General features: G+C 42.3%; 1 protein-coding gene across 2 annotated transcripts in view; it reads right to left on the bottom strand.

The window, feature by feature from the left end:
• The window catches only part of DMAP1 (DNA methyltransferase 1 associated protein 1), a 33,852-nt gene extending 11,109 nt beyond the window's left edge, over positions 1 to 22,743 (bottom strand). Inside the window, exons 1-8 of one of the 2 annotated variants that reach the window (XM_081914772.1) lie at positions 22,554 to 22,743; positions 20,413 to 20,522; positions 19,267 to 19,358; positions 18,134 to 18,329; positions 16,778 to 16,936; positions 15,315 to 15,482; positions 13,942 to 14,127; positions 9,748 to 9,819 (exon numbers count right to left, since the gene is read on the bottom strand). In XM_081914772.1, coding sequence (XP_081770898.1) covers positions 9,748 to 9,819; positions 13,942 to 14,127; positions 15,315 to 15,482; positions 16,778 to 16,936; positions 18,134 to 18,329; positions 19,267 to 19,358; positions 20,413 to 20,514 — 975 coding nt within the window. In that variant the 5' untranslated portion in view covers positions 20,515 to 20,522; positions 22,554 to 22,743. Of the gene's footprint in view, positions 1 to 9,747; positions 9,820 to 13,941; positions 14,128 to 15,314; positions 15,483 to 16,777; positions 16,937 to 18,133; positions 18,330 to 19,266; positions 19,359 to 20,412; positions 20,523 to 22,548 lie in introns of both variants that reach the window. The other variant, XM_081914771.1, reaches the window with a different exon arrangement.
• Positions 22,744 to 26,415: the final 3,672 nt, after the last annotated feature.

Here is a 26,415-nt window from a genome sequence, read left to right as displayed (position 1 = left end):
GCTTCTTCAAGCAAGAGTATATTTTAATTTTACCGTCATTAAGAAAACGTTATGATTTATGCGGCTGCTGTCGAACTAATATCTTTAAAATTTAGCTGGCTAAGCCAATTCATCTTTAAGACTGATGAAGGTTGATTGCTCTCTATGCAAAATGTATTAAAACTAAATGAGGAGTCTATTACTCACAGGGCGCTGATAATCTGTTAGGTAGGCTCCGTTAGCCTGGCTGTCTCAACGGCAGCAGGAAGGCCCAATGCTCCACTCACCTCGGCAGCCAAAAGCACAGGCAGCTAAGAAGAGCAGGCATTCTCAAATCTTGCAAGATTTTTTGTGCAATCAAGTTTGACAGAACTCTAAGGCTACAAAATGCAGCACTCTGATAAATGGTGCTGGTTTTGGCTACCACGAGGACCTATTCCCCTGGCTATGTGTCATGTTTCCCTCAAGCAGGACCTGTGACTAAAACTGTTGATGTTCTATGCTCGTTTCTGCTTCCTTCAGAGACCTATCTAGGTTCAGAAGTGAGATTCAGCACTATTTGCCCTCAAAGAGATCTGGGTAACCCAACGCCTGTAATAGAAGTGCCTTTCTGACACGACAGTACCTGTGACAGAGCTCACTAAAGTTCCTCTAATCTAGTAGTCCCAAATTATTGCCCTAATAATGTGCAGGAAGGACGTTTCCCTGCATTAAGAGTCCACATTCCACATCAGCCCTTCAGCAGAGATCCCACTACACTGGATAAGAAGAGATACAGCTTCATTCCCAATTAACCCTTTCTGCTTCAAAAGGATGCTTGTATCAATTTATGAGCAAAACTGGGGATGTCAATAGTCACATGTTGGTACATGTACTGAAGGCTGATGTAAAACCGAGTATGAAGTTGATATTAGCAGCATGTGCAGTTTTGTTCCTACGCACACTTCTCCATTTCCTTCCCAGACAAGCCTTGCATGGATCTTTAATGGGGGCAGATTAATGCAATAATCCAGCTCTTTAGCATTGCTCTTTGACTGGATAGTGCTGGAAACAAAACACTGGGATGAGGCACAGGGCTGAATCAGTTTGACAAAGATGCTTCCAAAAAATGCTGGTGGCCATAGATGGAATCTGCAGGCTACATATCTGAAACGACCATTCTGTATCTTGCAACCCATCTCAGCTCAAAATGGCAACACTGCATGCTGGGATTTATGGCAGATTGAAAGCCTTCGGGAGCCACATTAGATTAAAGGTGGCCAATCACAACCTGCTATTTTCCACTAGGCAATAAAGTGCTTCCCTTAGCACCCCACTGCAACACCGGAGAAAGTTCGTTGTTAAGCAAGTGCAATGGAAGGATTCTTGAAAAGCATGTAGTGTCAGGCCCTCCCTCTTTGTAATCTATTAGAATTATTTATTATTACTGAAGTCCCCAAATAATCATATCTCAAAAAATGGATTGCTCACATTGAAGAAGTGATTAGCTGGAATTTTTGAGGTTAATATATCTTGGATTCTCCCGTCTTCTGACAACCTCTCCCTGCAGCCCTCTTTGCAACGCCAGCTTGTGCTTATAATTATGCCAGCATCACTTTTGATTTAGGGACTCTGAGCCTTTGTCCTCGCTATAAACAACCAGTAAATGCATGAACTGTGCAGAAAGAGAAAAATAAATAAAAGGGCAACACACCAATATATGAATCAAGGCCACGTGACTGGAAGAAGAGAGAAAGTTTGCAGAGGGGCAAGTAGGTGGGACTTTCTCCCTGAACCACCAATGAGACTGGCAGGGAGCAGACTAGTAAACAACCTCCTGGTTGCCAGAGTAAGACAATGAACCAATACAGGCAAGAATATTCACGCCTGGCACACTTCCAAGCCCTCTTTTATTTTTAAAAAGCAGTAAGACAAAAATTATGTTCTTACACCAACAAAGACAACTAAAAAGGAGAAGAGAGCTAAATCAGTCAGTTGTTTAAAACCTAAAAAGTTTGAGTAAACAGGTACACCTCACTTGCTGTTCACATGGTCACACTGTAGGTGCCTAACATAGCTGTGGGTGGGGAACCTCAGGCCTGGGGCCAGATGAAACCCTATAGCCTTCTCTGGCTGAACCTCAGGACTCTCCCCAGGCAACACCCATCACAGGCCCTGCTTCATACCCTTTGCCTGGCTGGAATGTGTCCTTGAACTCTGAGAATGCCTCTTGCTTGTCTTGACAGAGAATAGCAGGGTGGGCGTGTCAGTGTGTGTAGAAACTAGTTTATGGTATAAAGACAACATTTACATTTGTTGCTTGGCCCACATTTGCCTCTAGCCTCATTTGCCACTGGCATGTGGCCCTCAAGAAGCTTTCACAGATGGGAATGCAACCCTTTGTCTTTATGAAGGTTTGCCACATCTGCTGTTAATAAGTGAAAACTCCACAAACAAGGTGCCACCACAAAGAAGGCTCCAACTTGTCCTGCACAGCTAGTACATTTTTTCATGGGTTTTGCTACTGAAGAACTTGTGCTTACATTCTATGCCACAATGATCAAGGATCCTACCAGACACTGTAAGAATATGTGTAAGCATGTGTGTAAGGGCTATTATGAGCGTATTATTTAAACCATTACCATTTTCCTTAAGCCTGCTCAGAACACTGATTGAGATACATTTAGGTCTCATAAAATTCTGCAAGGAGAGTGCCACCACATCTGGGCTCAACTGAAGACCATGGTCCAATTGCAAAGCATTCAAACAAAAGTGCCAGACTCTTGCAGCAACAAGTATCAGAAAAATCTGTCTTCTTTTTTCTACAACTTCCAATCAGGCACTAGAAACATCCCTGGAACTAGAGTTTTTTTATTTCCTGTTAATTGCTCAAGCCCTGAATTGCTTTCTTTTTCACTCACAGAAATGTCCAAACTGGCTTTAAATTCCACGCTATGGTCACCCTAGAGAAGTGAGCTCATCCTCTGTTGTATTTAAATCTGATCAAAGGGCAGATTTTTGTCTGCCACTCTTCAAGGTTTATTGTAAAACAATAATCTACTAAATGCATACCATCAGCCTAGATTTCCTGTAACCAAATCTAAAGATTCACATGCAGAGCATGATCCACTTTGGGTTCTGAGCCAGCGGCTCTGGAATCAATGGGCATTACACACAAATACTGTACTGCTGTGCAACTTCAACTCATTTCAGTGAGGGTTGCACAGAAAGGCATTCCTGGTGGGTTTCCACCTCCATCCTCAACTCCCAAGATGGAGAGAACTTTTCTTCACCATGTCTTTTAGGAATAAGACACAGACCAAAGGATTTCAATTAAAAGCATTTAGATTTAAGTCATCCATTAGGAAAGGTTTTCCTAACTGTCAGATCACTACAGCGATGGAACAGGCTGCCCAAGGAGGTTGTGAAATCACCTTCTCAAGCTCCGACTGAGTAATTTCCTTTGAAGGATAAAGTGAGCAGCGATGCAGACATTACCCAGATAAGAGGGAACCATCAAATTGTCCAGGAGCATTAGGATATTTTCCATATGGGTTTCCCTTCCTTTATGTGACCCAACATCCTCTTGGCATTTTTCAGTCACAGCTGCAGGTTGAGTAGAGTTCTTCCTTTAGTATTTGATTGTTCACAGCTATGCAAAGTATTTACGCTTTTCAGCTGTTCTTTCCTTTATGTGGATTCTAGGTTATTTTTGTAATGACAGCTCACTTTTAAGGAAATTCTTTCACTCACAGCTGCATTTTACTATACGCAAATCACAGGAAGGTTGACTCTGATTGGGGACCAAATTCTTCCAAGATTACGCTGCAAAAATTACTTCCAGGCCATGTTAAGCAATCTGGCACATGCCTAGAAGTAGTTCTGGCAAATAATGGGCTCTAACAAAACTTAACACCTTACTACATGGGTACATGCCCCAAACCCAATATTCTGAAAGGACCAGAAGCCTTTCAATGTCCAACCTTCTGCCTAGAGCTAAATCTCAGAAGTGCACTATAGGCAGAATTAATAAACCAATATATGCAAATATTATTAGCAAAACTAGTAATTCAGGTATCAGGTATTTGTTTATTTAAAGATTTACATTCCACTTGGCAGGACAATTGTCCTCCCAAGGCAGCATATAAAAGCAGTAATAGAACATATGCATTCAATCATATAAGTAATTCATTTAAAGTTAGCAGTAAAAGACAACTATTTTTTTTAAAAGAATTTAAAAAGATGATTAAAATAAGAACATCTTAAGGATTCTTTTCTGAAAGCAAGTAAAAGTCACTTCATGGGCAGGGGGTGGGGGTCATATTCTGTAACTGTGGGATCACCACTGAAAAGGCCCTTTTCTTGATACCTATTAGCCTCTAATCTACAGTTCAGAAAATATAGTGTCCATAACTTATCATAAAGCTCAGGCAGCCTGATGCAGGTACAGGCAGTCTTTCACATAACCTGGACTTAAGACTTCAATCGCTAAAGCCAACACTTTAAATTTGGCCCCAAGTGCAGGGGGTAAGCGGGTGCACACACACTTGCACATTCATACGAAACCTTCATTGCCCATTTGGTGCATTTGTGATCAGGCGCTTTAGCTTATGAAATCTCATCTTTCAATTAATCAAGGGTGACAGCCATTTGTGGCATCACACTGGCACGACAAAAACCTCTGCTTACCCTTCCTTTCCTCCTTCCGCAATCTCCCCAAATTCCCTCCAGAGAGCTGGGAGACCCTTTAAAGCAGATGGGGAGGAGAGGAAATCCTATCCACTGGCATGACAGTATTACACAAGCCCCACATTTTTTACAACCAGTCTCCCATAAGTAAAAGATCTGAGAACCACCGCAGTACTGGACATACTGATGAAGGGTTAGAAGAATACTTCTGAGTTGTATTGCTTCAGCGCTCAATATCTGTTAGTAAAACAGAGATGACATTCAAATCACACTTTCCGCCCATCTTGCCACGTGCTCCATGTCCCAAGCTATTATCTCACACATTTGTGTAGTGGAGTCTAGCTCTGCACGCTGTTACTACATGAATGTGTCAGTAAAAGCAACAAGAACACTTCATCTTTCTAACCATTGGAAGTCTTTTCCCATCGTGGCAACATACAATTTCCGGCTAATAAGAAGGTGCTGATTACCATCAGCTTATCTCACCAAAATGCCTTGCAGCACAGTCAATACTAAAGAGATAAATTATTAATTGTTCCAAGTAATTAAATTTATCAAATCCAAATAAATATTACTGGTATTTTATGTAACTGCTTTCAAGGCTCGGCCTCTGAAGGGACAGTATTGATCAAGCGAAGAAAGACAGATGTTTCCCCCGTTAGCAGCTGATGAGGTCTGGCTCTGCATTAATGTCAGAGAGAAGGCGCATGGCCAAGGGCCTCTGGTGAAGAGTAAACAGGCAGCGCACACAACCGCTTCACAGCGAAACAAATCAAATATTGAGAACATGCATTTAATATATACACATACCTAAGCCACCCCCCTCCCTCGTGCCAAGCTTTGACCAAAATACTCGTTTATCTTGAATGCGTAGTACAATCCTAGCCCCCACCCCAGCCCCGTGCTCCGAGAAAGCAAGCACCACAGTAGATTGTACCTCATTAATCAGTGCTAAAAAAGTGCTCAGTTGGCTAGTAAATATTTAAAAGCCAGTGAGGGTGGATGTGTGAATCAATGGGAATGAAAGCTCCCTCTCCCCCTATTTCTTTTTAATTGGTCTGACCACCAATTTGTCTACAAGATCCTAGTTAGCAGGTAACAAGTAAAACTGCCGGCTGGAAGCCTTTCTTGGTGGAAGGTGTCCAGCTGTGAACTAAACAATTGCGCCACAGCATCTCCCAGTGCGCTCCCTGGCTCTGAGGCTGCTAAGAACTTTCTTTTATCCTACTGTTTTTGCCTCATTATCAAAGACTTAGCAGTCTAGAGTCCAGACCTCTTGCCTCATCCCATAGACTCAGGGCAAGAGCCCCAAAGCAGAACCCAAACACACACCTATTCTTTGCCAATGTTCTCTTTAGCGAGAGGGATAGGGTAGCAAGAAAATGTATCACCAAAATTGCCTGACAAAATGTATATTAACACAGAGGGAATATTAAGGTTAAATATAAAAGAAGCCCACATTCAGAGAAAACACAAATTTAAAGCCTTCATTCTATTCTAAGCTGGCAGCATGAAAGTCTACAGGAATAAATTAATTTGTCCAAAAAAAGTGAGGGGAGATATGAAATTTGTGCACACATTTCAAATTCACTGGCACACAATATATTTGAATCATACAAAACTGCCCCTTTTTCAAAGTGACTACTACACCCCACTCTTCCCAAGAGGTCTAGATTGAGGAAGGGAAGATTGCTTTTGTTCAATTCTTTAAGGACTACAATGATCAGGTTTGGTCTTTTGAAAACCAAATTCAGCTGTTAATTTCAGATAATTAATTGTAGAAGCAAAAGATCTGTATAGAACTTGTAGTGATAACTGCTTTCCCCCCTTCAAATTTCTCTAAACTCCTGATTGCCAGCACTTGGTTACTCTGCAAGCTTTAAAAGACTATTATCAAATTAAGGAAATTATCAGGAATAGTAAAGAATACAGGACATTATCAGGGCACTTCCAAACAAATCTGTTAATTTGTAAGATCTTCATTAAGCCAGAACTGGAGGAGAACTGGTTTTTTTATTATATTCAAGCAAATCGTTTCCCTTACTATTAGGCAGAAAACATCACGTTGATCTTAGATACAAAACTGCCCCTTGCTTCTCCATTGCAACAAACTGCAGAAGAAAATCTGAACAAGCTGTTTAGAAAGAGGACTTAATCCAGGCAGTTAACAAATCCTCTCCCGATTGCTCCCCAGGGCTTCCATGTCTGCTCACCTTTGCGTATGTCACACTGCACACCATCTCCAAACCTTGTCAATCAAAAACAGAGGTGGGAGTGCTGGCACCAAAGCACATACTGGCAGAAATAACAGCCCAATAAAGCCAGCTTTTTCCAATCCAGGCCAACACTTAGAATCACAATCACTTGCAGAAGCTTTGGAAATGCCACACAAATATTGGTAAAGCCTCCAGACTCCATGAGTGCCAGCAGCATAGAGAAAACTATTAACCCTTGAAGACAGAGGCCCAATTAAGAGATTATGGATATAGCATGGCTGCAGGAACGCCTGGGCACTAGTGCACTGATGTTAACTTAGCATTTTATCCCCCCATTCTATGCAGTTCTGCCCTGTGAATCTTGCCAGTGAAGCAAAGGATCCAATTACAAAGCAATGGCAGCCGTGCTACACTCCTAATGCATGAACTGGGACCTCAGACAAGGTTAAATGAGTGGTCAAAGGTCAATTTTCATCACCCAATACCTTTTCACCCAGTGATTCCCTAGCCAAAACAATGCTGATATTTAATGCCAACATATCCCAGTAATGGAACTAGATTTACCAATGACCAGTCTTGGCATATGACTATTGTCTTAAATTTAGGCATCTCAAGATCTTTGAAGGGGGGAAATGGTGCTGGGCAAAAGACAAACTCTGTTAATGAAGTACTTCTAATAATATAGAATATGAGAAACCCTTGCTGGTGGATGGGTTTTTTAATCTTTAATTTTATAGTTGCATGAAAATAACCAAAAATATAAAATCTTGCTTACTATGTTGAGCATAAAATGAAGCTGATAAAGATGGTACAGGTTTGAGTTCAGAAGGAGGGACTCAAATAATTAATAATCTAGGATCTCTGCAAAACTAAACCCAGGCCTGCCTAATAAACCAAAGTCCCCGTCCATGCTAGAGTACGATGAAGACTGTGGAAAACCTGGTGACCTTGCCAGAACATTTCACTTCAATGCTTTGGCCTGATTCAGACAGTTGTTTCAAATGAAAGTCTCATGCACTCTCCCATCTTTCCTTTTTTTTCTTTTGGAAAGTGGAGAAACTACAGTCTCCTCAGGTTTGGACAAAACAATCTCCTCTCCTCTCCTCACTCGCAAAGAGGTAGGAAGACCATGTAAACCCAAGGCTCATGCTCAAAGCAAACAAACCATGGTTTGTTATTAAGGCTGAACCAAGCGATAGCTACTCACCTCCCTGCTGCTGCTCCAAGTAGCCTTCCAAGGCATATCCCAAAGTTACACCAATTAACCTACTGTCAGCAACAGATTTCTCATAAATGCACTGTAGCCAATTCACTCTTCCTACTGTATAAGGAGTTCTGAGACATGTCATACAGCAAAGCCACAACCCTGACAACGCCATCAGTGATTAGCTTGCTCAGTAACAAGGAAGGGATCTGATCTGCAACCACTTGCTCAAGAACCTTGTCCAAGGAGGGGAGCTTGACAACTGGCTGATAGTTACTTAGATTTTCCAAATCCAGGGAGGGTTTCTTGAGGAATGATTTCACCATTGCCTCCTTCAAGCAGGCAGGGACCACCTCATCTTGCAAGGAGGCAGTAATCACCTGCCTGGCCCAGCCAACTGTCCCCTCCCTGTTAGTTTTTATCAGCCAATGGGAGCAAGAGTCCAGAGCGCAAATGGTCACCCTGATCAATCCAAGCACCTTGTCCACATCAAGCCTTCCAAACTAAAACTCATCCAACACAACAGGTCTAGACAGTGCTCAGGATACCCTTTGAAATTCATATGTTGTACTCGTGAACTCAAGATCCCACCAGCGGATGCAGGTGATTTTGCCATTCAGATATTCCAGGTCGGCCAAGGCTTTGACAAGAGCAGCAGTCATATCAGCTGGAAAATACCCCAGCGCTGACTGGAAACCCATTGGATCCATCAGCCTCTGAGGGTGGACCATCCTAATAGATCCCCTGCCTCTGCAGAGGGGAAACGGTGCTGAAAGTCTAAATCTTAACAGGGATCTGACCACGACAAGGGACTTGCGTCAATATCCCCCACTTCCATGCATTGGGCCAATGACATGTTGGGACAGCCCCAGGGCTGTCATGGTGGCCATGAAGCCCTGAGCCACCCCAGAGCCAGTTACTTCAGCATGGATGTTGAAGTCCCCCAGAACCAACAGTCTGGGAGTCCTCAACACAGGCTCTGAGACCAGCTCTGTCAGCTCAGGCAGGGAGACTGATGGGCAGTGAGTGGGCCTAAGCTGCACCTAACACCTTTGCCTCGTTTATCATTTATGAAAAAGAACCATTATGTAAATGGGGGGGGGGGGGAGAGAATGAAGCAACAGAATGGGGAAACAGAAAGTTATTTGCCAAGTTAACATTGTAATATTAAAAATGCCCTCTGATTAACTTCAAAAGAGGCAGAAAGTTAGTTCCATGTCCCAACTGCTTCTTCTCATGAAGAATGCTGCAAAATCCAGATGTCTAATTTTTGTTTTAAAACTACTCGTGGGAACATTGCAGTTTGCAGAAGACAGAGCTAGCTTGTGATCTATTTCCCAATGATTTTCCCAAGACTCTTCTCCTGGCTACATATTCTGCTGGGGTCCCATTATCAGGCATGATAACCTGACCTCAGATGGAAGCATAAGAGTGCAGAGACATAGTCAGAACAGTTGAGGCTTAAGGAGCAAAGAAACAAGTTCAGCCATGCACAACTGGCACCTCTAGTGGGCCTCTAGTGCAAACACACAGCTATTATTTCTGAGACCAGCCAGAACCCACATTGATATTACAGCCCAGACTCCAATGGACCTTTAACAGCTTTAAAAGGAGAATAAATAGGAAATGAAGGCAATCAAGCATCCGCACAGGGCTCCAACGACCAACATAGTAGCCTACCCTCTGACTCCGCAGTGTGACACCTGCAGACTTGAAGTCCGGAAACTTGATGCCAGCAGTCTCTGGAACAGCCTAAAAGAGAAAGAGACAGCATATGTTGAGAAAAGGAAATGCAAAAGGATGTACAAAGACCATTCTCTGACAGAGAGCCAGCTGTCAATGTCTGCACTAAAAAGGCCCTGCTAAGCAAGACTGGGGGGAACTTTGGATTTTGAGATCTGCACCCATTAATTTTAATGCCTTTTAAATTGCCAAAGGTGGCTTTGATATGTTAAGATATCAACAATTTCTGCTGGTACAAATCTAGCCATACTAGGAACGTACTAAAAATTATGGAGGAAAATTGCATCTAAAACAACCAGTGGGTTTCATAGCGCTAGGCGAAACAAAATAGCCCAAACTATACTGACATAACATGTGACACTGTCCTTAAAAGCAGCACTTCCCTAACAGCAGTCTCTTCTGGATGAACCACAAAGATTCTACTAGGCTAAAATCTTCAGGGCCTCACACTAGCTAGGACTGTAGGAATGCTATTCAGGTCTCCCAGGTCTCCAAAACCTCACTTAACTTCTACATCTTTGTTTTGCCTAATTCCTGAAAACAGACTCCAATAGATAAAATTACTTTTATGAATCATTTTACACAAAGTTAGTCAACCACCACACTGATTTGCTCACTGGTTTAAAATCTGTTTGCTTTGATCCATTCTGGATTTTTTTAGCCTCAATCTTTTTACTATGCTGCATACAGTAGAATGCCCATTGCTACCTGAACAGTCTGAAGATAGGGACATTCTATGCTTCAGAAATGTCCCTATTTTCATGAGGAATATTGGAGGGTATGTCTTCTGGCCCCCAGCCCTAGAGCATTATAGCAATAGTCAATTAAATTCTTGCAGAAGCACAAGGATTAGCTCCAGAACAATGGGATTTCTCTCTCCCTCCTCCCTGTGATCCAAATCTGATCCAGAGGGTTGGGGGAACCCCTAGAACAGATTTGGGGATGCATCAGGAGAGAAAAGAACATTCAGTTGAGCAAAGGAAACCCTTACACTGACAGAACATTCACCTTAACACTACACTGAATGCAACCTTATAGTCTTGACCTGTAGAACTCACAACACAACACTAGTATAACTACAAACCTGGATATAAAGCAGGTTTTAAAACCCTGTGTGGTCCCAAGTGTGGATATATTTTGTAGTGCAACTCTGAAATGCAAAATTATGACTTCTCAAAATCCTGAGAATCTAAGATTTATTTAAGAATATCTTTAAACTTTCCCCACCTGATCATTGCATGTTTTCTGTTCCATGTTTACGGCCAATAAACCAGGATTAGTATCACTTTCCATTAACTATTTAACTTCTGTACCATTTGTACTAAACAACTTTACTATTCTTGTTCTAGCCATTTGTTCCCTGCATGAACTTCATGCTGTGGGGAAATATACCCATCTCATAGTGCCTTGCATTTTTCACCAGGAATAATGTCTTTCTCTTCTAGCCAAATATTTTCCCATTACAAGCTAAGCGTGTAATTTATCCGCTGTTTAAACACTGCAGATTCACAAATGCTTCAATACAATAAATTCTTGGACAATTAAGCTATAATTTTAAAAGCGTGTGTGCATATCCTCAGCAGAGGAAGAAAGAAACCCAACATAATAAGCTCTATTGCAGATCCCTTTATCTTTGCCTCCAAATAACATGGGTCTTGCTTAATTAAAAGGGAGCTATAGTAATCCTAGGAAGCTGTTAAAGCTGACTGGAAGTCAGAAGACAGGGGCTGAGTTGGATACATATATGTTTTGATACATATATGCTTCTCAAAAGAAAAATTGTCACCAGTCCAACACATCATTCTATTGAACATTAATTTTTTTAAAAAAAGCCTTTCCACCCAGAAATTTCAATATTGTAAAGAGATATACCATGGATCATCCATGAGACAACTGATATATTCTGTGAACCCAAGGAAATACTGATGACTAGTACAATAATCACTGAGATAATTCGCTGAGCAGGGAATTATCTCCCGTCATTTAGCAGCAAACTTTCTTACTTGTGTTTGGCCAAGACCTAACCTGTTGAAGCTATGCCATTTGATTTCCCACGTTGCAAACAAAGGAAAGCCCCCATTCACAGCCCAGGAAACTGTGTTGATTACAACAAATTAGTTATTCTATCCCTTCGGGACACCGGAGGGAAGATAATATGACAAATTCCCTTTATCATTTGGCCCTTCACCAAAGAGTCAAAATCTGTTGTGGGGGCTCTTTAGCCTGACACACACAGTATTAAAGAACACTTTATTGCAGTCTCTAGTTTATAATTTGAACCTAGTGCCTAGGTTGACCTGAAACCAAAGCAAGAAAGATGGACTACCGTGATGGCAGCAGGAGGGGGTACAGGTAAACTCTACACCGACTGGATCAGCAGCAATGCATGCTGGGACCTGCAGACTCTGCTCCATATTAAAGGCACTGATGCAACCAAACTTCTCCATGTTATTCTGTTCAAGAGAATCCTGGAGCAGTTTTGGGCATGCCCCTGCCATCTCCCCTTGACAATTATCTGCCTAATCCCTAATGAAAATGAGGGACACACTAACTCCCTCCCACACTGCACAGTCTGTCTTCACCTCACATCAGAGCAATTAAACAGGTTGCTATCCCTCACACGCCAGCATGAGCTGTAAATGCTTCAACCTCAATTGACTCTTTGGTAAATGACTTCCCTTTGTTGAGATGATGCTGATACAGCCCTCAATTCAAATTCTTAGTTAAAATGCATTTTTTTTTTCAAAAAAAACACACACACATTTCCCTGCTACAGTTGGTAATTGACTCCTAATGGACTCTGTCATGGTTGAAACAGCACTAGTGCAACAACAGAAGCTGCCTTCAGGAGCCCTGAGGTGCTTACCTATAGGCAGGCACAAGGGCCCCAGGCAATACTGGGGGAGACAGCCAAACACGCCTCAAGCATTTTGAGTGGCTATTTGATTCCACATGCTGCATGGCATGGAACAATCTGGCTGACTAAGAGGCAAAGGGAAACTGAAACCACAAACCTTCAGGGCAGCCCAACCCAAGTCAGCAGAGCAGTCATAACAAGCAGTAAGCCTGTAGGGACACAAAGTGGTGCAAACTATTTTTCCTTTTCTTTTTAAGTGTGTAGTGGCTTCTCCCTACTCATCTCACTCGTTACAGCCATCTGAAAGGCAGAGTCCTTTCCCCAGAAACTGCATGGAGTCAATGCGGTAATTCCTCAGTGTATTCTAAATAAAACACAGTGCTAGACATTTCATATATTATTAAGATATTCTGTTGTTCCACCACTCACAACATGTAAATCATATTGTGGTCTGATATTTCATAGAATGAGTGAGGAGTTCACAACTGAACATAGGAAAGGTAGAGCGGCAAAGAGGCATTGCATTTACATTGGTATTTTTTGTACACCACCTTGGTGTTCTGTGTGTGGTTGTATATAATTTTTTTCTTTATAAATAAATGAATGTCAATGCTGCTCCTTATGTTATCCATTTACACCTACCATCTTGAGGTTTTAGGAAGGCATAAAAACACTTGTTCCAGGTGAGGGCAGGAACATCAACTAAAGATCATTCTCTTTTAACATTTCAAAAATATTGGCTTAACCCTAGATTGGAAGAGCTTCAATTCCTCTGCAAACCTGTCAATTATGCCAGACCCAGAAGCCCTGGGAAACCCGAGAAGGGAGTCTGACCACTACCTCATCCTGTAACTGTAATTTTTTAAGAAGAAACCAGCTGAAAAATGTACTTCTTTCAAATTTCCCTAATCTCCCCTCGTGTTGCTATGCTGCATGGCACAAAGAAGAGCAAGTTCCTTGCTGTGTATTCACTAACCACTGAACTGCTTGCTCTCTGAGAGGGCTTTGCATGAGTCCAGTTTCTCTCCTTCCTAGTGCAGCACTTTCAAGTCCTTCCATCTTAACCAAAATCCCTCTGCAGCTTGCTATGATTGAAACCCAACTTTTCTCCACACCCCAAGAGATATGAGGGTCTAAAAAGAAACAAACAAAAACACAGAAACAATGCTTATATGGTGAGGACCGGCAAACCACCCCTCACTCCCTGCCCCAGGCCGCGGCAGACAAATGGCAAGGTAGAGCCCTAACAAAGAGGGCAGGCACAAGATATTTACAGGCTTCTCCGTCTCTTTCTTCTGTGGCAGCTTCTTCTTAGGTGCCTTGCGCTCTGCACGTCTTTGTTCAGTGGTGGTGTCAGCGGCGGTGATGAGTTTCTGCAAGTCTTGTGTTCGCTTCTCCCTCTCTTTCTTCCTGGCTTCGATTTTCCGCAACTCCTGGATTAGATATTCCTCCTCTGCCACCTACAGGTGAAAAGGAAACATGACTGGAAAAGCAATCCAAAGGGGCCACTTAATGGCAACAGATGTGCTTCTGGCCTGGGTTTCACCTGCCCTGTGGTCTTCTGGGAGCCAAGTAATATACTACTAGAGAGACAAAAGCAGCAACAAATAGTACAATGTTCTCACCCAAGCAATTTTTAAAGGCTCATGAAGCCTTGAAATACTAGATTCCACAGCCAATCAGATTCCAAAGCTCTCACAATGTACATAGCAGGCTGTAGTATATAGATTATACGTTGTTAATGTCACTATCTCATTGTCTCTCTTTTCATATCTCCTGCCTATATAAGGGCTCTTCACAGTCTCACTTTCTTCCACCACACATAATTTACAAGTCCATGCCTTTCCTTTCTTGACCCCTTCCCCCATTTTCAGCACACAGGCTGCCCTAGCTATACCCTCACAGATACTCCTGCTCACAGAGCTTTCTGAGTGTGTTTAACACAGTCAAACCTACCTTTCACTTTGTTTCATTTCCTCAGAAATATGAATGTTTATTAACATTCTCAGCTCAGATCAGGCAGTTGCTGCCAGCACCTTCACCACCAAACTACGAGCTACAAAATACAAACTACAAGCTACAAAACGATGGTGTGCCCAGGGTGTTTCATGAAAGCAACTGTTTTTCTCCAGGTAATGCAATTACCCATGCAGTAGTGCAGACATGTCCAAAATCCGTTTTGGGGACCTAATCTGGCCCATCCCAAAAAAGCTCTTTGGCCCTTTGGTTGGCCCTCACAGCCCTTCACTTCATCAAATCTAGGGCCCTCTTTGAAAAAAGTGTGGACACCACTGCATTACTGAAAGGATAAATATGCTAAATGCATTGTCTGAAATCCAGAGATAGAACTTGACAAGTGTAATCAGCACTACGCTTCTATGACAAAACTCAAATAAAACATATTATAACACACTTTGTTTTTTAGTAGTTATTCCATTATTCACATCGATCACTTAATATGTGTATGCCCATTACTTGATAAATGACTCTTAGAGGATGACAGGTGCACCTACTACTACCTCCAAGAGGAGTCACATTAGCAGCCCTGAAGGGCATTGGGGAATACCCAGAAGTGATGAGCTATAGCTACAGATCCAGTGTAAGATAATGTGAGGCCAGGCTGCCTTGCAACATTTCCTGACATTACCTGCTCTGGTGTCCGATTATATAGCCTCTCTAGCTGTTCTTTTCGGCGCCTTTCATGGCCAGCATCAAAAACAGGGATTTTCAAGTCAGTGCCTGGGGTAGCACGGATGTTGGCCAGCTTGGCACAGATGTGATAGTAGCGCTCCTTTAAATCTTCCACCGACCGCTTCTAAGGAGAGAACAAGGATACAACTGAGCTTAAAGAAATCTAACACCATGAAAAAATAGCTTAAAGTTATGCAACGTGAACAAAGCATCAGAGAAATGTTAGGGAAATTATTGTAATTAGCGCCAATGAGTGAACTCTATCACAGGAAATAGTTTTATTTATTTCCAGTATCTGCAAAGCATCTTATCGCTCTCTGGGCAGTAGTATCCAGGGCTAGGTATCACAAGATGGTGATCCCATGCTACATACAAGGCTTTGTTGCTCTTCATTCAATAATCACACATCAAGACAGGACTGGATCTTCCCTCACCAATACAATTTTATTAAAAATATAGCCATTCTCCAAAATCCTCTGTTCCATATCCCCTGATTCCATGGCAACATCTTCACTAACACTCTCCATCTCACCTCACTTAATTAGTTACCCAGCAATAGGAACCCTAAAATTATTTTTCTAGCTTAATCAACTTAGTTCTTCTCCTTGCACATGACGTCAGGTGTAGGGCAAGTAAGGGTGGGGATTCAAAGGAGCTACTGGAAGCTTAAAGTGGGTTGCTGATTGTTCCTTTGCTGGAGTAAGGGAGGCTCCCAACCAGAGGGCCCAGGGCTGAATAAAGGAGCACACTCCAGATACCTTGCCTCTTAGGGTGGACCATCTTAATCACACCCACACACCCACTAAAGTTATGAGCTCCAGCGAGTCCATGACAGTGGAGCTAACAGAAAGTTCCTCCACGCTAAGATCACCACAATCCGATCCAGCACAAAAAACCAAGTCCAGAATGTGCCCTGCAGCATGGGTAGGGCCAGATTACTTAGGACAGACTCATGGTTGTCATGGCAGCCATGAAAACCTGAGCCAGGTCTGACAAGGCATCAGCACAAATGTTGAAGTTCTCCAGCACAACAAGCTGAGAGGACTCCAACACCAAGACTACCCCTGCTAGCTCAGGAAATGAGACTGTTGAGTGACAGGGTGGGTAGTACACCAACAGAATCCCTATTCTGTCCTAGCCATCCCACCTTCAAATACACACTGTTGAGATGCCTCTCAGAGCTTAACAACCCAGCTTTCCCTTGCTTTTGTAAGTCTCTTACTCAATGCAGCTGGTGCTTATAATGTTTCACACAAAACTTCAGGAAGAGAATTCAGGAACCCTTAACAGGCATGTATTATTTTAACCAGCATACTGCATTGTCCACGTCTGCAGATCCTTCAACTGAAAATAAGTTTTATTCAACAAGCTGCACCATGGCAACTTCACTGTAGACGGTATTAGCTGACAGGCACTTACTTTGAACTGCTGGTGGTCATAACGGTCATGAATGACCACAAAGCGAAGATCGAACCGTCTGGATAAGTCAAAGAGGTGGTCTGTTTCAGCTTTGGTCCAAGCATCATCATGAAGGTACATCTGATACTCCTGTTCTGAGTAAATTGGAATTTGCACTGTCTGCAGAAGGAAATAACAGACTGAATGAGACGGCTTGCACAACATGCTCCCCCTCATGCAGGATTGTTTCATCTAGCAGGATTACTTTGAGGTAAAACAAACCCACGATTTCACAGGAAAGAAATCCAGTTGCCCTCTTCTATGCCCCAATCACAAGTATCTTCAAAATGTAAGCTTTATTTCCCGCATCCCATCTTTGCTGCCACCCAAATGATACAGTGGGGGCCGCTAGTTCCATCCATTAGTTTTATCTGTTACTCAATCCTGGGCCCCCAATGTTTAAGGGGCAGAGGAGGCTAAGCACACAGCCAAATGTGGCGCAGCTTTAGTGGCCGGTTCCTTCAGAGCACTCGGCCTCCTCCTGACGATGCACCATTGCATGTGATGTCACACATGGCGGGCCTCTCAATCTTGGGGGCAACTGCACCTTTACTCAATGCTATCTCCTTATATGAACAGCCACAAATGTGTTCCCAGTTGATAATCTATTTTTTCTGCTTTCAACATAACACAGGGGGAAGATGTACACGTGATAATCGCATCTGAGGAATGTGCCTCTCTCCTAACACAACCTCCACTCGGGACACTACATCAGAAGTATAAAAAGCAGAAATACAAAGCTTGTTTGGGCATCTAACAAATGTTCAACTCTACCCTGGGGGCGCCAACTCTACTGGAAAGAATTTCAGTTTCATATGTCACAGTATAATAAAGTTTGCAATGCTCCTGGTCCAATCTGACCTCACATAATTTTTTGTGTTTGTGGGGGTGTTGCTAATTTTTTGTGACTTTTTCATGCTAACTTGTGGCTTTGAGGCACTATCCAATGTTACTTAGATGCCTTCCAAATCAGGACGTTCAGTGTGAACACTGATAAGTAGTTCATTCATTCATTCATTCATTCATTCATTCATTCATTCAACACTGATAAGTAGCAACAGTGCACACGCCCCACAGTACTCAAGTATTTAAAAAATTTAAAGAATACTGCAGAGTTTAATGTCCTGTGATACCAGAATCAGTCTTACACTTTTGAAGTTGGTATGAGAATTAACCCTAGAGATAGCAAGTGAAAGAAAGAGGGTATTTGGAGATGTCCTTTGAGATACTTTGGCACAAATTTATCCACCCACTCCCATTTCACAAGCTCTGTTCAAGCCTTCATACTTAATACAAGCTCTGATCAAGCTTCCATACTTTGTTGAATCTGGCGAAAGGGTAATCCTTGCCCTCTTCTGCTGCCCTCCTCCAGTGGTAAAACATAGCCCCATCCTTCCTAGCAGGGTTGGTGAAAGGCATCCACTTCCAAGGCCGCACTTTCTTAGATCCCAGCTTTGCCTTAACTGTGCGGTAGCCCTGCGTTGTGTCACTTGGAAGAAGGGGAGGTGCATCCCTGAAACAAAGACAAGGTACAAATTAATGGAACCTATTGTCTGCACGAGGCTCATTTTGCATAATTAATCCCCTTCTATGATCTCTGAGGAATGCTTAAAGATCAGTGTAAAGCTAAAACACTGTAGATTGATCTTACACACTCAGCACACAACCCAAAGCTCCACAGACCAAAGAGGGTCACAATTTATTAGTCTCTTACGTGAACATAGGCCAGTGAGGTACAGAGTCTGCAATCAGTCCCACCCCCACCCCGTTATTTAGCCTGGATGTGCATTGGCTAGTAGCAGCTCTGCTTGCAGCTGCTCTTGACACGGAGCCTGGTTTTCCACTTCCTCAAGTTGCTGCTCATGTTCACTGGCATGAAGTGTAAAAAAAGGGCAAATGGAACTGTTAGACCTTAAAAAAAGAGCATGTCCAAAGATCTCCTAGGACAGATCCCAAGAACAAGTATGTGTCAGGATTGGGATGCCTCTTTGCTTGAAGCTATAAAAGATGGAGCTGGTGGTATTATTAAAGGCTCACTGGGCAGCAAGGTTAGCTCTAGTGATCATTTTTTCCCATCTGTTTAATTCCTCTACAAAAGATGAGAAAGCCAACCAAAAAACCCAAAAAGTTGGTCTTATAATCACCTCTTATAATCAATTCAGTATTTCCCAACATTCTTTTTAAAAGGAGAGTTCCATGCCCTCAACATCTGAAATTTTTACATATCAAAAGGGCTTCACACATTTAGATCATGGAGATCAAAAATGCTGAAACAGCACTTCCAGCAGAGCAAGTCATAGATACTAGGAAGGGGCTAAAGGTAAAAACACTATCGAAAGCTGGAGAAAGTAAATTTTCAAGAACAGACTTGTCAAGGCTTTCATCTGCCAAATACGTAGATGAGAGGCTGGTTTAAGGAAAACACCAACTATCCAGGTAACAAAACTTACTTTTTATCAGAGTACAGCAGAGCATAGACCTCCCGGTGCATTCCTTCTGGTCTCTTAAATGTGAGGGTCTCCGATGACTTCTTGGATTTTTTCTGAAAAGTAAGGTTTTTATCAAAGGCTGTGCAACCTTAACACCAAAATTATGTGGGAGTATAAGCATCAATCTCTGTTTATTCTGATTTTTACTTCTGACAGATTGCATCTGTTCTCTCCTATGCAGTGCCTCAAAACATCACAATCCAGCTTTACTGATCTAACTTTAGTCAAGCTTAAACTCTTGGTACAAAAACATATGAGCAGCAAGAGGATGTTGTTTGTATTTTGCTTCCCTGCCAAGTCTTCACTTCCTACTTTACTCATAGTTCTCAAAATGCAGGAACATTCTGGAGGTGAAGATTAAGAGGATAGCACAATTTCTATTTGATGACAGAAAATACCTGCAGTGTCAACCAGACCTCCCAAAGTTCCGCAGACAAACCAACTTTCCCTAATACTCCCATCCCTCCACATTTCTGTCATTCTGCTGCAGGTGTGATTCTCTTTTATACTCAACAATGTAAACAATGCTACAAATATAAACAGGAAGCAGCAAAAAGCAAGAGAGAGGAGCCCTTCAGTGAATATAGCCTGAGAGGTATCCTGAGACCCTGCAAATCCTAGTGTAAAGAATATTATTCAAAATGTAAATATCATTACCAAAAGTAGAATGGATTGCTATTTTCCTTATGCCCAAAAAGGACATTCAAATTATGCACTCCAGCTTTATGCTGTATACAGATTAAACAAAATTGAAATAAGTGATACCACATTGCTTTCACCAGCAGGTACAGAGATATTCATTTTTTAGACACTCAAATGCAGAACTATAGGGACAGCACAGAATGAGGATGCTGAAAAATGTGTAATATGTCAAAAAAGAAAAAGAATCTGATCTTTTATTTCTATTTTTTAAGAGGAGTAGTCTCACAACTTGTTCAAGACAAGTAGTCTTACAACTTGTTCAAGAATAGGGTAAACAATATTGCTGTGTGCAGCAATCATGCTGGCAAGATCCAAAAAAAGAAGATTGTGTTGCATGCATATAGCTTAGAATTACAAGCGCAAAGCTTCTCCTCCTCCTATCCCCTTTCCTCACTCCTTTTGTACCTTATCAGAATTGATGATATCTTTTTTATTAATAGTTCCTATGTTCTCAGATTCTGTGCCCCCCAGTTCCAATATATCCCGGACATCAGCTCCTGTAGTCATTTTGTCACCTGAAATAAAAAGCAAGGCATAATTAAAAATTAAGTAAAAGCCAAAAGGATACAGACTAGCCTTCACAAAATTAGCTGTGAAATTTGTTGACTCCCTCTACATACAACAGACTGCTTGTTACTTACTTACTCACTTACTTACTTACTTACTTACTTACTTATTAGGAATTTTCTCTTCTCCATACAGTTAACTTACAGAAAATACAAGCACCTGCAACAGTCTTGGCAAGCACATGAAACTTCTATACCCATGGGACTAATGACCAGAGCTTTGTTTATTCCATGTACCCATGTGTTTTCCACCAAACTGCAGAACCTGATATTTGGCATTATGTGAAAAGCACAGGCAGCATCTGATAAAGACTTAGAATCCTAGAACATGGTTTCTAGACTTCCCCTAGGGGATGGACGTTTCGTGTTAGCTATGTGTCTGTATCTACTATGGTTGCTCCTTGCTATCTCTATCACAGAAGTCTATCTACAAATCAATCTTCTTGCTATTCCCTCCTAACAGTCTATGTCAAAAGCAGCAGACAAATTATTTGAAAACCTGAATGTCTGAAGGGGCGGGGGGGGGGGGAAACATAGTCACATCTATGTAATCTAGCCAAACCAAAATTTATAAATTTTAGTAGATTACACACATGCCTGGTGTCAAACTTGATTAGCAAGAGTTAAATAAAAGAGCTCCTTTGCATCCACGGCCCAATATATAATGGTATCCAGGCCCAGACACGACATAAAATAGAAAAAGAAGTTGAATAAGAAATCATATCAAAACAATTCTGTTTATAAAATTCTGTTTATATAAACAACTATTCTAAAATATGGAGGTAGACAAGCATTAGGAAGGGGATACTGGCCTGGTTTGCATGTCACATTAAACCATAGTTTAAAACAAACTATAGTTTAAAGTGAACAAGTGCCAAGGGTGTAACCAAGGGGGGGTAGCTGCCCCCTCTAAATCAGTAAAAATACATAGCTGAGGCCTGCCGCCACCACAAAAATCCTGGCTACATCCATGACAAGTGCTCAAACATTCTCACAGCATTCCTACTCTGTTCCTGCTGCACTGCAGACAAAACAAGTCAGGGTCTGGCTAGTTATGTGATCCAAACCTGGGCTCGTGGCTTGTTCCTCTCCAAACGAAACATGAGTGGGTGACCATTGGACCTGAAAGCTATAGCAGTTCCCAGAGCAGGTTTCTGCCTGCCCTCTTGTCTTCTGCCCAAGCCACTGTGAACAACGGGGCTGCAGAGGAGGCAGTGTCTCTGCCCATCTGCCCTCTCCCACTACTGCCTGGCTGCAGTTTAGATGGCCCCGCTGCTCCCTGATAAGAATGTCAAGTGCAATCCTGACTACAGTGGTACTTAATTTGTTCTGGAGGTCCGTTCTTAACCTGAAACTGTTCTTAACTTGAAGCACCACTTTGGCTAATGGGGCCTCCTGCTGCCGCCTCTGCACGATTTCTGTTCTCATCCTGAAGCAAAGTTCTTAACCTGAGGTAATATTTCTGGGTTAGCGGAGTCCGTAACCTGAAGCGTATGTAACCTGAAGCATATGTAACCCAAGGTACCACTGTATGTCTACCCAGACAGAAGTCCTCCTAAACTCAATGGAGCTTACTCCCAAGCATGTGGGGCTGGGACGGCAGCCTTAGTTGGAATTCGGGAGTTCAATCTTCGGCCTGAATTGTTGCATTATGAATGGAACAATATTTCTGGAATAGTATTGAGATAGCGTTACATTTCAACAAATATATGTTTTTCATGATGTTTTGGCGTGGACTTTTTCCTATGGTAGCTCTGGAGTTCCGGAGCCCCAAGGGAAAAGACACCGGATACTAATGAAAGATACGCCCCCAGCTCTCCTCCACATACGCTGCAGCCCGCTCAAATGGCCCCAGGCTCCCCAAACCATGTTATCAACTCCGAGCGCCTCAAGTTTCCCGCTTTTCACGATTTCTTACTCAGTCCCAACTCCCAGCGTATCCCCCACGCACATTCCCATTTCCCTTCCCCCGTACCTCACGCTTTCCTTTCACGCGCTACCAACCCTAAACCAGCAGCAGCGGACACCAGTTGTGCAGCGCCGATACGGGAATCCCAGTACTACTTCCGGTCCCCGTTTATCCGAGAATCGTTTCCCACTTGGGTCCGAACGTGCAACACCAATTGTGGCTCGGCTAGCGTCAAGAGTTCGAACTTGCTGGTTCCGTTTCCCCGCTTGAAGTGGAAAAAACTTTCTAAAATTTTGACGATAAAGTACAGGGTGGAGAGTAGTCGTAAAACTAATATCACTAAAGTCAAATTCTGATGCGATTTTCACTATACAAACATGGCAAACAGAGGCATCGCCCCTCAGTCGATGTCAGAGCATCGCTACTAAAACGTAAGGCTGCCTGTATGTTGAAGCTACATTTTACAATATAGGTAAAAGCAGGGAATGCTACTGCGCCTGTAACATCTTACAGCATGTTTTCCGTCCTCCCCTTAAGGCACGCTGCATAAATTCTTAAACTGGATGATCGCCATAACGTTTTTCCTTTTTTAAAAAAGTTAGGAATTTTAGTACAATATTTATTCCCACAAGTGATCTTAGTGGTATTTCCATAGAATAGCTACAAATCAAACACATCCAGTCTGATTTAAACAGACAAAACAATTTATTCCCCAGTATCTGTGTTAAAAGCAAAGGATGTGATGAGAGCTGTAGTCCATCAAAGGAGGAGAAAAATCCAAGGGAGGAGGACAGACCCCCTGGAGAATCTATGCAATAATTTGAAGAGACGGTGGTTAACTGCGAGAGGGGAGGAGGGCAAACTCCTCACAGAGTCTATGCAGTAATTTGCAGCCGACTTCTGCAATTGGGTACTCCTGGATCCAGTGCTTTAGGTTACTGAATGGCTGTTGTGGCCAGGACTACTTTTGCCGACCTGTTATCATGCCAGTTGCACTGATTTCTGGAAAAAGCAAAACTGGTCAGGGTAACACATCTCTTAGTTACACTGAGATGTCAATGTGTTCTATATAGGGCTGCATTCAAAAAAGCATCCCAAAAATGCAGCTGGTTCAAAGTGAAGTTATGAGGCTTTTTATGAGAGTCAGTTTTATGGCGTATCATGTCACTCTGATTTTATTCCAACTTTACTGACTGCAAGTTCTTTTCCAGGTGTAATTAAAAGTGCAGAGTGGGAAATAGAGGAGCATCCTCTGTAAAGTAGGACACATAGCCACCAGGAGTGCCAACTTGAATAAAATAGGGGGTCTGGGTAAGCCCCTCCCCACATAATCAATCACAAGACATGAGACACACACACCATTTGAATGGCAATGCCCATCAACTTGGCAGGGAGCCCCTGAAATATTTTAGGGGGGCGCGAAGAGACCTCAGCCCCTAGGAGTTGGCTCCCCTATCAATGTGGGTTCCATATGTTGATATCAATACTGAAAGTAGCATTTGCTTACCACAAATGGTATTTGGTTGTACATATGAGTAAAAACAATCTGATGCACAATAATTATTTCCCTTTGTTCATACTTCTTCACTGTACCCATGATGGATAGACAGACAGACAGACAGACAGACAGACCCACATGCTCACTGCAGGTACCACACTATCCAGGGAACATTCTGTGTCAGGTTACATGCTCAGTAAGCTTTCAGCAGAATCTTTTCCTTCCTGCCTGGAGAAATAAACTGCAGAGATAGAAAAATCACAATAAGTTCCTGGACAATTTTATGCAAATAGAGACAGACAGTGCATGTATGCACCCTCACCAGAAGAGAGCAGCACTCACCACAAGAAAGAACCATTGCTGGCGATCACATTCCCTCTGCCAGAACACCAGACTCTCACATGCTGAGCTGTGGGATGCATCCTTTGCTGAGCAGACGTAACTTTTGCCAAAATGTATTCACATATGCAATCACATCTCATTGCTGGGGTGGAGAGTGGATGTATTTGTCCTGTCTTTCTCTCTCAGTAGCATGTGTAAGTATTGTGTTCCACAGAGAGACTAAGGGCTTGTCCACACAGAATTTATTGTGTGGTTGCTTAATTTGTGCAGTCAAATAACACAAAAATCTATGCTTTCCCCTGTAAATTTGACTTTGTCCAATATGGAGATAATCCAAAAAGTTGAGGAAATTGGGCTCCAAATTGCTCCACTTGGGGGGTCACAAAAAATTTGCTTTGGTGTTTTAGGGTGGGAGGATCAACCATCAATTTCTGCTCTTCTCCTTTCCACACCCACTACTGCCTCAATGCTTTCATTTCTTTTCCGGCCATGCTAATAAGTTTCTGGTGTTCTCCTAAACCAAGGAGCATAACTGTATACTGTATATATTAAAACAAATTTAAAGTGCATACTTAGTGTTAAGTCAGGGTGGCAAACCATGTTCACCTGAGGGCCTCATTCCCTTCTAGGCAACCTTCCAGGGACCATGTGGTGACAGAAGCAAAAGTGGGTGGGGCAATTAATGTAATTTTTAGCTTTGTATGCTAGGCTTGTTTTTATACAGACACACACCCCTCGCTAGTCTCCATCCAGACAAGTAAGAGGCACGAAGAGACTTCGAACGCACATTCCAGCCAGGCAAACCCTCAAAGAGATTGCAAAGCAGCACCAATGAGGGGTGTGGCCTGGAGAATGGGGGTGTGGCTGAGGAGGAGCTTTGGCTTGAGGAGAATCCTGCATTCAGCCCCAAGCCTGAGGTCCCCCACCTGCTATCCATGTTTTACTAATACTAGGTGTAATCCAGCCAACACCCACCCCCACAAAATACATTGGCACTACCCTCTCTGTGGGGAAGGGGGTGGGAGAAGTGTCCTTATGTGTGCTCTTATTTTTAACAGAGAGAGATGCGCTTCTGTGACATGTAGCTTCAAATTCCTCCTTCAACAAGCCTTCTAAAATATTCATCCCCATTGATATCTGAAGTGCTTTTTTCTACAAAAATGTTTGGGGGTACTCTCATTTTGACTCAAGAAAATACCATTATAGTTCAAATCGGGAAAAATAAATACAGTACAGTAAATGGACAAAAGTATGAAGATTCACAAAATGTTTAGGGGTATGCGTACCCCTGTGTACCCCCAGAAAAAAAAGCTCTGGGTATCCTTCTTGGATTTGAATTGATTTTATGTATGTTCTCTTGTTGTTTTAAACTGGTTTTGTATATATATATAATTGTTTTATTTAAATGGTTTTTATATATACAATTTTTTATATATGGCTGCTATTCTATTTTATATTGATTCAGAATGCCTCATAGGAAGCAATTCTTAAATGAAATTAATAACTATAATAATGTTAATAATAGTCCAAAGTAGTCCATTTTACTCCTGCAGGTTTTTATTTTTAAACATCACTTGGAGAAATCCTGCAATCTGTCAAACCACATCCAAAAGCTGAGTGTTCATAAGCTGGGTGCTTCAGCTATGCTGGTTGTGAGTTCTACAATTCACAGACATGTATGGCAGAGGTGTATATTTTAAAACTTCAGGGAGTAAATAAGAAAGCACCAGGAAAAAATGTGGAAGCATCAGATAGACCTCACATGCAATATTTTTCAAATACACCCTGCTGAGTTTTCAAATGAATTAGATCCTTTGTTCTCACAACTTTGCTAGGGAAGCTATTTTAGAATGTCACACTTTGGATTATTTGAAAGCCTCTTTTTATCTTCAATCCAAATTCAGTGCAAGCTCCCAGGGGACACTCTCTCCAGCTGGGTCACTTCTGTGTATGCAGGAGCCTTTTTGCCTTTGCACAGTGGTTTTTGTTAGTTTTCAACCCTTAACTCCTTTCTCTGTCCTCCACAATACCCTTTGGTAAGCCCCCACCCCTCACATCTCCTGTACACAACTTCTCCAATTTGGGAGTAACCC

Source organism: Podarcis melisellensis, assembly GCF_964234715.1.
Source record: "Podarcis melisellensis genome assembly, chromosome: 6".
Lineage (NCBI taxonomy): Eukaryota > Metazoa > Chordata > Lepidosauria > Squamata > Lacertidae > Podarcis > Podarcis melisellensis.
The sequence above is the reverse complement of the archived record's forward strand: the minus strand, read 5'-3'. Positions and strand labels throughout refer to the sequence as shown.